Source organism: Mesocricetus auratus, unplaced genomic scaffold (assembly GCF_017639785.1).
Source record: "Mesocricetus auratus isolate SY011 unplaced genomic scaffold, BCM_Maur_2.0 Super-Scaffold_100018, whole genome shotgun sequence".
NCBI lineage: Eukaryota > Metazoa > Chordata > Mammalia > Rodentia > Cricetidae > Mesocricetus > Mesocricetus auratus.
The window spans coordinates 23,224,244-23,236,557 of record NW_024429199.1 but is presented as its reverse complement, the minus strand read 5'-3'; the positions used below and the strand labels follow the sequence as shown (position 1 = coordinate 23,236,557).

General features: G+C 39.0%; 1 protein-coding gene across 1 annotated transcript; it reads left to right on the top strand.

Annotated features, from left to right (window-relative positions):
- Positions 1 to 9,327: 9,327 nt before the first annotated feature.
- Positions 9,328 to 11,678, top strand: Taar1 (trace amine associated receptor 1). Its single transcript, XM_005065723.2, has one exon. The coding sequence runs from the start codon at positions 9,443 to 9,445 to the stop codon at positions 10,436 to 10,438; it is 996 nt and encodes a 331-aa protein (XP_005065780.1). The 5' UTR covers positions 9,328 to 9,442; the 3' UTR covers positions 10,439 to 11,678.
- Positions 11,679 to 12,314: the final 636 nt, after the last annotated feature.

Genomic DNA, 12,314 nt, shown 5'->3' with positions numbered 1-12,314 from the left:
TAGAAATATAATTAATCCAGTTAGTTATTGCCATGATACTTAGTAATGAATTACCACAAAAACCAGTAACTCAAAATAATAGTGTCTTAGTTATTTTTCTATTGCTGTGAAGAAAACACCATAGCCAAGGCAACTTGTATAAGAAAGCATTTAATTTGGGGATCACAGATACAGAAGACTGGACTCCATGACTGTCATGGCAGCAGGCAGGTGGGTCTGATTCTGGAGGAGTAGCTAGTGCTTATATCCTTATTGGAAAGGAGAGGGAGAGAGAGAGAGAGAGAGAGAGAGAGAGAGAGAGAGAGAGAGAGAGAGAGAGAGAACACTAAAATACTAATAAGGCCACACCTCCTAATCCTTTCCAAACAGTTCCATCAACTGGTGACCAAGTATTCAAACATATGGGTCTCTGGGGACCATCCTCATTCAAGCCACCACAAGCAACAACTTACATGCATATATCTTGCATGTATCTATGAAGGCTTCTAGGGAAGCTCTGCTGTGTGCTGTATCTTTTCATGTCTCCATCTCCTCCACATGTCTCTGTTCTTCTTTGGACAGTGGGCTAGCTGGGGTGATGGCACAAAAGACATTCAGAAACACACAAGCATTCCTATAGGCTAGGTCTCAAGTGGAAAAAAAAATTTATTTCTGTCTGCATTCATTTGGCCAGAATGCAGCAAAGTTCAAGATCAAAGGATGAGATAGGGAATGGAGAGATGACTCAGTGGTTGAGAGCACTGGGATCATAAGTTAAGAGATCTGTGCTCTTCCAGAGAACCTAGATTTGATTCCCAGCACCCATATAGCTCACAACTATTTGCAACTCCAGTCTCAGGGAATCTAATGCCCTCTTCTGGCTTCCTCAGGCACTGCAAGCATGTGGTGCATAACCATACATGTATGTGGGTGGGGATGTATGTACCTTTTACCCACAATGAAGTCAGAGACAGTAAAGAGCCTAAAGAGCTGGGAGTAAAAGTCAGTTTGTCCTAGCCTCCATTATAGAGTAACAGTCTCAAATGGATGAGAAGCCCTACTACAGTCAAGGAGGTCTGTGTATGAGAAAAGGACCAGTTTGGAAGTTTTATACGTAGGCATGGAAATAAGGTGATAGGCAAATATTTGTGACTATATAGCCTCAAGGACAAGATTGTATTCTGAATATGGCTTATAAAACTGCTTTAAAAAAAGAGAACACAAATATCAAATGCCAGAGATGATTAAACAAAGTAGGAACGTTTCTCTAGTGGAAGTCCTTGCCCCTTGCTTTTGCTTTATCTCCATCTGTACTGGATCAGAATATAAAATATTTCCTGTTTTAGCTTTAAAGTCAATGCTTTCAAAGTATTATTATTTTATCATCATCACCATCATCATCATTATTAATTCGTAGTGGATATATGAGAATTGCACTTTTGTGGTAAAGTATTATCTAACTATAAAAATGTTAGGTTTCAGTACATTGAAACTTAAAAAAACATCCACTTGGTGCATGTCCAGCATCTGCTTCTGTAACGAATAAGTTTCTAATGACTAGCTGTTTCCTTTGTACATGTGTCTAACAGAGGACTCCTTTGCTTTCAGATCAATCAACAATTATGGCAGGTAAAATGCATCTGTGTTTTCATTTATGTTCTGTTAATGCTGATGGCTGTGATTATGGGTGGCTTATTTTTAAAGTCATGGTAATATTTACCCTGGCTATTTGGCTTGCTCACAGCGAGCTTCCGGGTGGCAGCTTAGAATTCAAGCACCTTCCTGCTATATTGATAGCTCACAGGTAGCTTGTTTCAGAAAGATTTATTATCAGCTTATCTGTTTCATATTTTAATATTAGTGCCATTCTGTGTGTGCTAGCTATCCATTATCATAAACCAGTAGTGGGTTCTCTCCAGTAACAGATGGACAAGAGGCAGGTGAAGGCAGCCTGGCCCCACAGGCAGGATTTCCGCCATTGGCTCCAGCATGGGCTCTGTTCATTTTTTACAGAGAAAATAGATCTGTGGGCACTCAACATCTGGAGCAGACCCTAGAGACCCACCCTCCTGAGGTGTGGAGCAAGTCTTTTATTTGGAGAGAAAGCCAAAGGTAATGAGACCCATCAATTGCTTGGTGCTTACTCGGAAACTAAAATTTAGAATTATCTAGTGGAATGATAAACAAGGTTTCTATAATTTAGTTGTATAACAGCTGCTCTAGTAAAGTAAATGTGCTTTAAAAATTATTTTTCAACTACGTGCTTCACACGCGACCTTTTATCGGCAGAAAGCTGGGAAACCTGAGGGTTGAAATACTTGGTTGTGTATCTCCTGTAAATCAATGCGTTCCATGTTACAAGCTTTGATGATTTGAACTCATTAAGCTAACATCACGCACTATTTTAGAAGTTTTGAAATTAAAGTATATCTTACCGTCACCCTATACAAAACTATGGAGCTAAATTATTAATAGTTAATTGAGGTGTTTATGATAGTAATGTTATTTTGTGAAAAAATGTTGGCATAGTTCCATATTACTTCAAGTGTGTGTGTGTGTGTGTGTGTGTGTGTGTGTGTGTGCGCGCGCGTGCGTATATGCTCTTTATTAGACCAGCTAACTTGGCAATCTTTTCCCCACCAAAGTATCAGCTAAACCCTATTATGTACTTCATGGATGCTAGAGTAGATGCTAGAGTAGCAGAAACCCATTCACCACAACCTGTGGGGGATCGCCTTTACCTTTCTTGGTGGTCTGTGTCGATGTGTCAAAAAGCCGGTGGGTTTTGCCATCCACCCTGCTCTACCTTAGGGGAATGGCTTTGCTTCAGGCCATGTTCCTTTTCAATCACGATGATTTCGGGACTTGGAAAGGCTGCTCCTCCCCCCCGCCCCTTGCACCTTTCCTCTTTTAAAAACAAGAATTTGTCAAAAATACTTACAGCATTTGCATAAAGGATACAGGATGAGACGCAGAGCTGTAAAATATTTTAAAATAGAAGTTTTAGTAAACTTGTACCGAATTTTATTTCAAAATTTGCATGACAGAAAACCAGGCATGAGTTTAGTTCAGGAACTTGGCAAAAGTGTGATTTATATATACAGGTAAAAGGCAAAAGACAAGCATTTCACAAGAGGTATACACGCAAAGGAAACAAGTGATTTAAGTTTGCTAATAATTACTCATTAAGCCATAGGTAATGCATTTAAGATTATTAAATATGTTTCACTGTGTATGATAGTAAAGCAGCCATAGAAGGAAGCAGGGAACAGATACAGAAGAAAGAGAGACTGACTGCCTAGGGAAATCGATTGCTAAATTTGCTGTTACTGTTTCTGTTGCTGTTATGCATTTATTTGTTCAGTTTCAATTCCACTATCCCTGGGAAAACAGCAAGGAGAACTCAATTATCTTCATGCTCATGTAAATGCATATTAAATATGTTCATATAAAATACTATAAATGAACTTGGCATATGGGCTTTTAAAATACCCTAATAACTAACACTGAAAGAAAAAAAAACACTGGGCAATGCTTTTTGTTTACTTTAAAAGATACCATTCTATCTTTCTATGCTTTTAAACAGAAGAACTGGCCTACTGTATTTAACATTTTGTTGAATGTACGTCATATATCTAAGGATGCATATTTAAAATAAAGTCAGACTATTTCAGTTATTTTTGATGTTATAAAAGCTATTACACTGAATGTTTGCTGAGTCTACAATATGAACATTTTAAACTTTAAATGCAATGCTAATAAAACCAGGTGTTTGGGTGCATTCCTGAAACCCGAGTTGTTAGAAAACCAAAGTTGGAGAATGGCAAATTCAAGACCAGACTGGACATAGGAAAACCTGTCACTAACAACATCTCAACGTGGTAAATTTAGCTGCAGTCTCTTTAATTCAGTGACATGTGAATTACCACTTCTTCATGGCACCCCACTTTTATTTTCTTCACCCCCATTTGCCCTTTTTCCTTCCTGGGAGGTATCAAGATAGTTCCAGGTTAATATTAAGTTTCCTTGAATTAATTAAGTGACTTGCTTATTCTTTCACTTACTGAAAAAGAGATTCATGTAGCCCGGGCTGGCTTCATACTCTCTATGTAGGCTAACTTCCAACTTTTGACCTTTACTTCCTAAGTATTTTTTGGCATTGATAGAGTAAAAGAAATGACTAAATTTTGAATTTTTTGGTGCTCAGAATTGAAACCAGAAGTTTGCACATGGGAGGCAAGTGCTTTAACACCGAACTACACTAATAGCTTCAAAGTTAATTTTTTTTAGTTAAAAATCCTCATGCCATGCAAACACAATTTTTTATATTAAAAAAAAGTGTAGTCTTTGTGTGCACACTATAGAGCTAGTGTGAGGTCAGAGGACAGTTTTGCGAAGTCTGATTTCTCCTTCGACCCTCTAATGGGTTTAGGGGTTCAGCTCGGGTCAGCATGGGGAGAGCTTTACTCACTGAACCTTTTCTTCAGTCTTGTGATTCTTTTAATTATTGCTACTATTATTGTTGTTGTCATTGAGACAGGGTCTTGTTATATAGCTTTGGCTGGCTTGGAGCTTGCTATGTAGACCAGGCTTGCCATGAATTCACAGAGATTTACCTGCCTCTACCTCTTGGTTAAGGGCATGCCCGACCACACACAGCAATTCTTATTGATTTAAAATCAGATGTAATTGAGAAACTATTACTCTGATCTGTTGCTTTTGCTCTTCATGAGCTGACATTGTAAAATTTAGTTTTTAAAGAAATGTTTTGTTTTTTATGTTGAGTTTTTCTTTTCTTTTCTTTTCTTTTTTTTTGCTGGTTTCTTCTTTTTCTCTTCCTTCTGTTATTTAAGTTAGAAACAAGCTTATTTCACATGTCAATCCCAGCTCCCTCTCCCTCCCCTCCTCCCATACCCTCCCCATGTCCCCCACCCAATCTCCACTCCGATCCCCAGGGAGGGTGAGGCCCTCCATGGTGGATCTCCAGAGTTGGCTTTCCAACAAAAGAAGAGTAGATCTGTCAGCTTGAGAGTATTTGTCTCATTTCCTCCACCCTCCACTTTTCCTGCCTGCCTGCCTTCTCCTGCCCCTCCCTCCCAGGGTCTTACAGATGCTAGGCATGGCTCTGTCATTCAGGCGAGGCTTAAGCTCTAGTGTTAGGAGAGGAGAAGGACATAGGAGGCTGGGTGGTTGGAAAGAGTGCATGTAGCTGGAGGGAGATAAGGCATTTCATTTACAGCTACATAGGCTGCCAGGCAGGCTGGGGAAAGTGCAAACAAAAAGTAATGACCCCTGACCTCAAGACTGTTGTGGAGTACCCACCAGAGAAGACTTCCCAAACACAGGTTTAAGCCAATAGAAAGTCTTTATTAAGTGAATGTTCAGGATCTCAGTGTAGCCCTGAGCCTATCTTTGAGTCTTTATAAAGCACAAAACCCATGTTCAAGGTTGACATACTTCTGTTAACAAGCACTGTTAGCCAGAAGAAGAACTATAAAAGCTAAGAAGCAAGGACAGTACATTTAGAGACTTTCCCAGGCTTTGATGGATGAGGTCTTTGTTTTCATTTTGGCAGGTGGTGCTGTCTACATGTGGAGTTTTACAGCCTGAATGGTACTTCCATCACGGAGTCAGTTGCACTAAGGTCTGGAGGCCTATTAAGGTCTGGGGACCTGTTATAGGGCCATATTTAGATAAAACCTACACGAATGTGGCATTTTATAAGAGATAATTCCATAATAGATATGTCACTACTGTTGGGTTCCCTAGATATCTGATGTCAGTCATTTTGTGCTGACTCATAGCTGCTCCCACCGCACATCCAGCAGTAGCCATTTTGACTCATGCCAGATGTTGGTATCAGCACTGTGTTCTCTGAGGCGCCCCTCCCTAACAAGTATTTAGCAGTCTTAATTGTTGTTGGTTTGTAAACAAGTGTGTAAAACGTCTATCGTTATGTTCCCATTTCTATTATTTTTAGTAAATTTGTGAGCTTTTTCCATTCTATTCATTCAATCAGTATGATATTTAGCTATGGTTTAATTATTCTCTTTTGTACTTTACTGGAGAATTTAAAATGCCACACATCATTTCTTATGCCATTCACATTAATCAGCTTGAGCTTTTTTTTTTTTTTTTTTTTTTTTTGGTTTTTCGAGACAGGGTTTCTCTGTGGCTTTGGAGGCTGTCCTGGAACTCGCTTGGTAGTCCAGACTGGTCTCGAACTCACAGAGATCCGCCTGCCTCTGCCTCCCGAGTGCTGGGATTAAAGGCGTGCGCCACCAACGTCCGGCTTAGCTTGAGCTTTTAAACTCATTTTTGTTTTAGGTTCTCATTTCTCTGCCTCCACAACAGCTTCCTTTCTTGATGACTTGGCTTCTGTCTGTGCCTCCTTTACATGTTGTTGATGTGTTCTAGCCTTTCTGGGTGGGGCATCTCAGGAGCACAGAATTTGGAGCATCTCTAAGACTCTGACTTCAGGATCCTGTCAGCACATTTTCTTCCACTGACAAAGCTCACTATCCATACTTGACTGCTGTGACTCTTCACAGTTGATTTTTAAAGCAAGCGTCTCTCCTTCAGTTACATTTATATTTTAAGGCAGAATTTGTTGGAATTATTGAAAGACAATTCTATGTTTGATTAGCATAAAGCTAAATATTGGTCTTTTAATGACCTGATTATTTTTTTTTTTGCTTTGTTTTCTGAGTCTTATAAGCTCTAGCTGTCCTAGAACTTTTTCTGTAGACCAGGCTGGTCTTGAACTCACAGAGATATGCCTGGCTCTGCCTCCCAAGTGCTAGGGTTAAAGGCTTGTGACACCATGCCTGTCATGGATCCAGTTCTTGACATCTTAATTTTCATGACTTTTTCAAGCAATAAAGGATACACAGTACAGTAGCTTATAAACTCTTGAATCTGAGAAACCATTTTCCATACTGATACAAAAGACATAGTTTTGCATTTGTCATTCTCTGTGTTTAAACTATTTCCTTGTTTCTCTCTATGTTGCTTCTCATCAAATAAAAGGCTTCAGCATTCATGAAAGATTTAAGGTTATGTGATTTGGGGAAAGTATATTAATTAGGGACTGCAAATTGTGAAGAAATGTCAAACAACATTTACTCTAATAGAAAGTCCAATTCTGGATTGCATGAGCTGCTAATGTGAGTCCCTACAAGCCATCTATCCTAGTTAGGGTTTCTATTGCTATGAAGAAACACCACAACCAAAGGAACTTGAGGAGGAAAGGGTTTATTTGGCTTATCCTTCTACATCAAAGTCCATCACTGGAGGACAGAAACTCAAATGGTGAGGAACCTGGAGGCAGGAGCTGATGCAGAGGCCATGGGGGTGTGCTGCCTACTGGCTTGTTCACCATGACTTGTTGTCTGCTTTCTTATAAATCCCACCGGTCCAGGGATGGTTCCACCCACAATGCCCCATGTCTCTGAACACACTTTTGCATTATGTGGCAACTGCAAAATTTCCCCAAAGACAAAAATGAATTTTATTTAGCATAAACACACACACACACACACACACACACACACACACACACACACACACACACACACACACCATAACAAGTTAACTGGGTGTTGAGATTCCAACTTCTACATGACTCAAACCCAATAGTATGTCCTTCGTTCCCTTATGGTTTCACAACCTAGGAACTTCATTCCTCTATATTTTCTGCTTCCAAATTGTTCACAAACATTTATAGGGCTTGCACATTAGATAAGGATAGTAGAGCTTGTAACTGATGACAGATTCATTAGTCTGACTCTAGGCCACTGTACTGTCATTTCCTTGAAGGACTGCCAGCTTCTTTGGGGGTAGGGACAAAGTATTGTGACCTTCGTTTAAGTCTACTTCCTCTTCTTTTTTTTGAGGCAGGGTTTCTCTGTGGCTTTGGAGGTTGTCCTGGAACTAGCTCTCGTAGACTAGGCTGGTCTTGAACTTACAGAGATCCACCTGCCTCTGCCTCTGCCTCCTGAGTGCTGGGATTAAAGGCGTGGGCCACCACCACCCGGAAGATTCTTCTTCTTATTTACCTTCTTGTTTTTCATGGATGTGTTATGGGCACATGTGCACATGGTTGAGGCCTAAGATCGATGTCTAAAACCATCCTCAGTTGCTCTCCCTTCTTGTTCAATGAGGTAGGATCTCTCAGTCAAGCACAGAGCTTGCCAGGCAGCTTGTTTTGGGTGTCCCCTATGTGTACCTTTCTCAATGGTATTTATGTGCATTCTGGGGATCTGAACTCCAGGTAATACTTTAACTGCTGAGCAATCTCCCAGGTGCAGTTTATAATGAAATTTTCCATCTGATTACAAAGACAACAACATTCTCCTTGATTTCATAACATCTATTAAACATACATATGTCTTCCATGGAGTTTCTTCTTAATCTTCAGCTTTTCTGAATACTGGTCAACAGGGAACCACTGCACTCTTTCTTAGCTTAGGAGCTAATGCTCATGTCAGGACTCTAGAATAAACCAAAAGCAAGTTCAGTCTGAAAAATGTATAGCTTTGGAGAAAGCTTTTCTTTTAACCTCTGATGCCTCAAAGGCAAGCAGGGTTGTCTTTCCCCAAATGATTACACCTGGACTTTGAAAGCTTTATTTACACTCTGATTAGTGAAGAATCCCACAAATCTATTACCGCTCCCTTAGTTTTCACCCAGAACACAGCTTGTAGATTAGTTTGAAATCACAAGACCATAAGAAACTGGAGAGAAGTTCTATAAGGGATCAGCAGTGTGTGGGAGGAGAAGGACAAGTAACACTGACAGAAAGGAGCAAAACTTGTAAGGGATGGTGACTCAGGAGCCACAGAAAGGTTTATTGGAATAGGTGACTAGGATACCAGGCAAAATGTAATCCAAAGACTTAGCCATGAGTCCAGCAGTCTAGTAGTAAGTTAGTTGACTAAGAATGATGCTGATAGAGTATAAATGGAAAATGTCTCACGGGGCACACTCATAGGCTATTTTAAATCTATCTTTTGACAATTTAAATCTGACCTGTGCAGTGTAAGTCTTCAAAAGGACTGTTTCCATTGATTAACCCAAAATAATCACCATTTGGTTTTCTCGGGCTTTTAGACATGGAGGCTTTATGTGCCGATTTTATTTCATTCCAAGTTTTATATTTTAGTACAATGTTCGTTTCCACCTGGGTATTAAACATGTTTTGAAGTATTAAACTAACATTGGAAATAAAACTTTCCATGCAGATATTCTTCAGCAAGAACGTGGAAATATTGATAAAAGGATTAAGTCAGTTGCTGATCACTTAATCATTTCTCTTCTTCTTTTTGCTCCTCCCAGGTTTACAGGACAGGTATGTGCCCATAAAAATGAAAGGAGATAGAACTCTAACCTGACTATGGATTCTGGAGAAAGACTGCTCAACAGCCTAAGGGAAAAACCAGCCTCTGTATAGTTCTCTGTAGTGATGAGTCGTTGCCACGACATTAACATTTCCCACATAAACAGCAACTGGTCAAGGGACATTAGTGCTTCCCTGTATAGCTTAATGTCACTCATAATTCTGGCCACTCTCGTTGGTAATTTAATAGTAATAATTTCTATATCCCATTTCAAGCAACTTCATACACCCACAAATTGGCTCCTTCATTCCATGGCCACTGTGGACTTTCTGCTGGGCTGCCTGGTGATGCCTTACAGCATGGTGAGGACAGTTGAGCACTGCTGGTATTTCGGAGAAATTTTCTGTAAAATTCACACCAGCACCGATATTATGCTGAGCTCAGCATCCATTTTCCACGTATCCTTCATTTCCATCGACCGCTACTATGCTGTATTCGACCCATTGAGATACAAAGCCAAGATGAATATCTTGACTATTTTTGTGATGATTCTCATTAGCTGGAGTGTTCCTGCTATTTTTGCATTTGGAATGATCTTCCTGGAGCTGAACATCAAAGGAGTTGAAGAACTGTATCTCAAACAGGCTGGCTGCCTGGGCGGCTGTTCTGCCTTCTTTAGCAAAGTGTCCGGGGTACTGGTCTTCATGACCTTTTTCTATATACCTGGATCTGTCATGTTGTTTGTTTACTACAGAATATATTTCATAGCTAAAGGACAAGCAAGGTCAATTCATGGCACAAATCTTCAAATTGGATCGGAAGAGAAACACAGGATGCCCCAAAGCAAAGAAACAAAAGCTGCAAAGACCTTAGGGATTGTGATGGGTGTTTTCCTCATATGCTGGTGCCCTTTCTTCTTCTGCATGGTCCTGGACCCTTTCCTGGGCCATGCTATCCCACCCACTTTGACTGATGTACTGAGTTGGTTTGGGTACCTGAATTCTGCCTTCAACCCAGTGGTCTATGCCTTTTTCTACCCCTGGTTCAGAAGAGCACTGAAGATGATTGTCTTTGGCAAGATTTTCCAAAAAGATTCATCTAGGTCTAACTTGTTTTTCTGATGCAATCTACGTAACCATTATATATCTTACTGTTTTGTGAAAGAGTTGGTGATTATATTTATGAAAATAGTGAACCAACTATAGGCACTAAGTACATGTGCTTTTAAAATCAATTATTTGAGTTAAGATACACATGATGAGTTTAATAACCTGGTATTTGGCATGGAATATATGTACTCTTTGACATTATTGTTACACAAGTTTAACTATGGTAAGTGCAGTATTAAAGACTTACATGAGAAAGAATTGTCCCCACCCTTAGGTGACCTTCTGTGAGTTGACAACAGTAATTTAATCATTCTGCAATTTAATCACAAGGCTGAATTTAGGGTAGAAATTAGGAATTTGATACATACGTACATACATACATACATACATACATACATACATACATACAGTCATATGAAGACAGGGGAAGGAATAGTGGTTTCTAATAAGAAGATACCTTAATAGAAAGTCAGAAAATTATATACATTGATTTGCAATTAAGGTATTTCTCAAAAAGATATTGCAGAACTAGTTTCAAGTTAAGTATCACTGAAGATTTGGATTTATTTAATAATAGTGACATCTTCATGACCAAATTAAAGAAAGGTAGCCAATTAAAAATTAACTAAGATGTATATTTCACTGTTTGTTCATAAATCTGAAGATCTCCTAAGATGTATTAAAGGCTTCCATCTCCAGACATAGTGGCGCACATCTGTAATCTCTGTACTGAACAGGCAAAGGCAGAAGGATTGCCATATATCGAAGGCCAGCCTGGCACACATAACCAATTACAGGCCAGGCAGTTGCAACTACAAAATCCTTCCATCTGTTATAGTTCATTTCAGGATTATCTATCTTATTCGTCTGGCTAGATTTCGCTTTAGCACACTTTAGCAACAGTATAGCTGGCCTTTGAAGACAGTATGTTAAAATACAAGTTGTCCCTATTCAGTCTAAAACACTATCTTGAATTCTGTCCCCCTTGAGACCAGTTTATTAAATTTTCAAAAAGGAAACAAATGTTTTTGAAGAATTTTCTATACTTTGCAGTGAGTTTCTGTTGTTTTCATTATTTATTCCAAGTTGTCCCTCAAAGACTATTTCTATATCTTAGGTAAATCTTTCAAAAACTGTTATATTGATTTACATGAGGTGAAAGGCTCAAGGATCCAGAAATACTGTCTGAATTTATGTGCAGTCATGTAGATGTGCGATTAGAAGACAATAAGATATAATCTAATAGCAATAAGCTGGGTGAAATTGAAAAAAATACATTTTATTGTAACAATTTTTGTTAGTATGCAATAAAGTTGATACATATTTTCATTCAATTTGCTTGTGTTTTCATAATAGGCAAGCATACTATCCTTAATATTGTTGTAACTTATTTTAAATGATTGCTATTCTTTTTTGTTGCTGTTGAGACAGGGTCTCACTATGTAATTTAACTAGCCTAGAACTTGCTATATAGACCAGGCTGGCCTCAAACTCACAAAGATCTGCCTGCCTCTGCCTCATACTTGCTAGGATTTAAAGCATATGCCATGACATTCAACCATTAATGTTTTTATATACATTACATCCAGCCATTAAGGTCTTTAATTACATAGTCCTTACTGTGTTCTATTAGTCAGAATTTCTAGAACAACTTTGATCTTAATGAATCATTGCTATTCAGATTTTTATTAAACCTGAATTTTTATTTTTCTTCAAACAAGCTCATACCTCACATATTTCTACATTTTTTTTTACTTAGTTCCCAAACCCCTTAGCACATGTCGTTCTTTGTAGGCTCTGGTTTAATACTCACAAGAGTTAGCCAAACAGCAGGAAAGACTTGCTTTGGTTTTTCCACATTCCCAGCTTCATGCAGCTGGTATCTTTT

What these genes read in the sequence shown, in the direction of transcription:
- Taar1 (XM_005065723.2), top strand. Translation starts at nt 9,443, where the DNA reads ATGAGTCGTTGCCACGACATTAACATTTCCCACATAAACAGCAACTGG.